General features: G+C 39.7%; 1 protein-coding gene across 1 annotated transcript in view; it reads left to right on the top strand.

The window, feature by feature from the left end:
* The window catches only part of LOC116065880 (alpha-1-antitrypsin-like protein CM55-SI), a 9413-nt gene extending 8521 nt beyond the window's left edge, over positions 1–892 (top strand). Inside the window, exons 5-6 of the mRNA XM_031321502.2 lie at positions 212–359; positions 628–892. Of these exons, the coding sequence (XP_031177362.1) occupies positions 212–359; positions 628–831 (352 nt within the window). The 3' untranslated portion in view covers positions 832–892. The remainder of the gene's footprint in view (positions 1–211; positions 360–627) is intronic.
* The last annotated feature ends 4108 nt before the right edge of the window (positions 893–5000 follow it).

Below are 5000 nucleotides of genomic sequence, written 5' to 3'. Positions count from 1 at the left end.
TTGGGGCTGTTTCCTGTTAAACTAAAAGGATCTTACTCTTTAACTAAAAGGTCTATGTCTGTAGGGATCCATCCCATAATGTTGTCAGACACTTAGAATAATAATCTGAGTCTGTCAGTCATAAAAACAGCATATCATTATTAAGGCCCTCATAGCCAAGTGAAACTCCTGCTCTAGTCAGATTCACTGACTGTTTGTCCCAATGTTTTAGGAAATATGATGTATATATTCCAAAGTTCTCCATCAAGACTTCCTACAACCTGAACGATGTGCTGTCACAAATGGGAATGACGGACATGTTTGGTGGTCGTGCAAATTTGAGAGGGATTTCAGAGGAGCAAAGTCTGCTAGTCTCAGATGTAAGTAAACAGAGCAGATTATTTATGTTATTTCACACATTTATTTATTTTAAAATTTTACATTTAAAATAAAATGTCTCTTTAAGATATCGCAATAGTGAAATGACAAAGTATTTATCAAAAGTTGTTATGGCTTTCTTAAATAGAGACTCAGTGCTTTTAAGAGTAGTTATGCTGGTTAATGACTAGTTTGTAAAACAATCCTCAATATGTGAAAAGATCATTTTCCATTGGTCTGTCGTCTCACTTCCTCTGCGTTGCTCTGCAGGTCGTGCACAAAGCTACGCTGGACGTGGACGAGGCCGGAGCCGAGGCTTCAGCGGCCACGGGCGTCCTCATCGGACTGACTGGCGTCCTGAACCCGGTCCCCGTCCCTGTGTTGAAGTTCAACCGTCCATTCATGGTCATCATCACTGAACGTACCACGGAGAAAATCCTCTTCCTGGGCAAGATTATCAACCCAACCATCTGATGGATCATCTCTTTGTGTCTGCTCCAGCAGCTGCTGCATCTCAAATAAAGAGTCAGAAAAACTTTGGTTTGTTGTTTCTTGATTTATGAGAGTGGGAACAGCTGTTATATAATGATCAACTTCCATAAACATTTGGTATTCATTCATAAACAGATCAGAGTTTAAAAATACACACACACACACACACACACACACACACACACACACACACACACACACACACACACACACACACACACACACATACTCTCTCTCTGTTCTTACCGTGTGAAGCAGCAGCTGCTCAGTGCTGTGTACCTGAGACTACACACACACAGACGTGTTATCTGTGATCAGTCACTCCCCCCCTGACCTGACCTGAACTATAGCAGCTACAGTGCTCAGCATAAATGAGGACACCCATGCTAAATTTGACTAAAAAGAGGAATAAAAAAATCCTCTTTTGGAAATTGATCTTAATGCCTTAATTAAAAAAATAAGGAAAAATCCAACCTTTAAGGACACTAATTTTCTTTGTGAATGAATAATGTATCATGAATAAATAAATGTTCTTCCTTAAAATACAGGGGCCATAAGTCAGTACAGCCCTATGTTAAATTCCCATAGAGGCAGGCAGACTTTTATTTTGAAAGGCCAGTTATTTCATGGATCCAGGATACTATGCATCCTGATAAAGTTCCCTTGGCCCCCACATCATCACATACCCTTCACCATACCCTACATCATCACATACCCTTCACCATACCCCACATCATCACATACCCTTCACCATACCCCACATCATCACATACCCTTCACCATACCCCCACATCATCACATACCCTTCACCATACCCCACATCATCACATACCCTTCACCATACCCCCACATCATCACATACCCTTCACCATACCCCCACATCATCACATACCCTTCACCATACCCCACATCATCACATACCCTTCACCATACCCCACATCATCACATACCCTTCACCATACCCCACATCATCACATACCCTTCACCATACCCCCACATCATCACATACCCTTCACCATACCACACATCATCACATACCCTTCACCATACCCCACATCATCACATACCCTTCACCATACCCCACATCATCACATACCCTTCACCATACCCCACATCATCACATACCCTTCACCATACCCCCACATCATCACATACCCTTCACCATACCCCACATCATCACATACCCTTCACCATACCCCACATCATCACATACCCTTCACCATACCCCACATCATCACATACCCTTCACCATACCCCCACATCATCACATACCCTTCACCATACCCCACATCATCACATACCCTTCACCATACCCCACATCATCACATACCCTTCACCATACCCCCACATCATCACATACCCTTCACCATACCCCACATCATCACATACCCTTCACCATAACTAGAGATTAACATGGTTTTATTTCAGTTAGACTAACAGCTGGTTTGATTTGCATTGAGAGATGATTTTATGGAAAGTACCCCATGTTAATCTCTAGGTATGGTGAAGGGTATGTGATGGTGTGTGTGTGTGTGTGTGTGTGTGTGTGTGTGTGTGTGTGTGTGTGTGTGTGTGGGGTATGGTAAAGGCTATGTGATGATGTGGGGCTATTTTAATTCCAAAGGCCAAGGGAACTTTATCAGGATGCATAGTATCCTGGATCCATGAAATAACTGGCCTTTCAAAATAACAGTCTGACTGCCTCTATATGAATTTAACATAGGGGTGAACTGAGTTATGGCCCCTGTATTTGAAGGAAGAACATTTATTTATTTACGATACATTATTCGTTCACAAAGAAAATTTGTGTCCTTAAAGGTTGGATTTTTCCTCATTTTAATAATTAAGGCATTAAGATTAATTTCCAAAAGATGATTTTTTATTCCTCTTTTTAGTCAAATTTAGCATGGGTGTCCTCATTTATGCTGAGCACTGTACATGATTCATATAAATCTAATCTAACCTTAACCATCATTTATGTTTGTGATCACACTTTAAATGCTGTTTTTACATCCTTCAAACATTCACACACTAGTAAGGCTGGATTTACCATTATCTTCACGGTGAATGATGGCTGGATTATTTTCTACAGGAATGGATTAGTTGGAGACATTTAGCTTCTACACACACACACACACACACACACACACACACACACACACACACACACACAGACACACACACACACACAGACACACACACACACACACAGACACACACACACACACACACACACACAGACACACACACACACACACACACACACACACACAGACACACACACACACACACACACACACACACACACACACACACACACTGTTGGAATAATTTCATTATCAAAGAATAGACAGAAATCTCTGAAGATGTGTCAGAGTTCATTAGTTTGTGTACCTGTCCTGCCCTGCAGCTTGGTAGACAGTATGAGGAGTTGAAAACCTTGTTGTGCCAAACAGATTTTACTGTAACAAGAGAGTTTTAATATACTATATATATAATATTTTGTCTGTTTTATTGTTTATTTATTTATGTTATGATTTGTCACCGGGCCGGACAGGGGGACAGAAATGGGGATGGGGGGCACAAACACCACACACACAGACACCACAGAGAAGGGACCACACCTGCAAGAGAACGGGGAGGGGGACAAAGACAAACAAACAAACAAACAAACAAACAAACAAACAACAACAACAATGACAAAGGGACAACCAGCCGAACAACAGCAATAAACAGCTGATATAAGAAAACAACTGAGGGAGGACCAGTCAAGCAAAATAACAACCTCCATTTGTGTTTGTGTGTGTGTGTGTGTGACACACACACACACACACACACACACACCCCTAGGCCCAGTTTAATATTCATCTTCCTTGTATACATTATATGTAGTAGGGGTCCCTGCTCGGTCTCTGTTTCAGTTAAGGGGTCCTTGGTTTAAAAAACGTTGAATATGCTTCCCATTGAAATACATTAGTTAAAAAAACATGATAGATGTGTCCGTACTGGGACACGAATCAATAGATAAAATTACGTGACCATTTCATGAACTGTCATGAGACTGGGCTGCATATTTCAGTAAAAAGGATTTACATAAAAGAATAAAAATAAATTTAACAGTGATGAAAAATACAAATTAAAAAGACTAAAATAAAACAAGATACAAATAATAAAAGTTATGTAGTTAAGAAATGAATAAATATTTGGTTTAATAGGTTGTAGGGACGGGAGAGGGAGGAGTGTAAAATGATTTTAATAAATAACTAAATGTTCAGAGTAAATAGGATAAATAGGTTTGGAATTATTTTTACAACTGAAATGTTTATAGAGAGCTGAAGTCCCGCCCCTTCTACTTCCAGCCAATGGGACGTCTTTAGAAGAAATATGAACGAGAGTCAATGGAGAGATAATAATTATTTGATCCTGTTTGAATTGAGCCATAAATTACACATCTGATGTTCATCAGTTTAAAGATACTTCTTCAACTGAAGAAAGTCTCCGTTTATTGTTAAACTGTTGAAGTATCAGACTGAAAATACGTCTTTAGAAAGAATTCACACTTCAATGTAGCATGAATGACGTCTGGCTGAAGATATGATGTGTGTGTGTATCGTACCTGTGTGTGTGTGTGTGTGTGTGTGTGTGTGTGTGTGTGTGTGTGTGTGTCTGTGTCTGTGTAAATGTAAATGGACTGTTCTTATATAGCGCTTTTCTAGTCTTAACGACTACTCAAAGCGTTTTAACATAGTACAGGAACCATTCACCATTCACACACATTCATACGCTGTGGCCAAGGCTGCCGTACAAGCTGCCACCTGCTCATCAGATAAACATTCACACACATTTACACTCCGATGGCGCAGCATTGGGGGCTACTTGGGGTTCAGTGTCTTGTGTGTGTTTGTGTGTCTGTGTGTGTGTGTGTGTCTGTGCCAAGTTAGCCTAGATAAATATATATATATATATATATATATATATATATATATATATATATATATATATATATACACATATCATAATAGCCATTAAACGTCACCAGTCCAGTGTTGTTAGTTCAGTAGTTGTATTATTTAGTTATACTTACTGTAGGTAGAGAAGTAGACTGTGGTATTTACTGGATTAGATACACTCCAAACATATATATCATTGTT

The sequence above is a fragment of the Sander lucioperca genome, chromosome 9 (genome assembly GCF_008315115.2).
Source record: "Sander lucioperca isolate FBNREF2018 chromosome 9, SLUC_FBN_1.2, whole genome shotgun sequence".
NCBI lineage: Eukaryota > Metazoa > Chordata > Actinopteri > Perciformes > Percidae > Sander > Sander lucioperca.
Note: the sequence above shows the minus strand (reverse complement) of the source record. Positions and strands in the feature narration are given on the sequence as shown.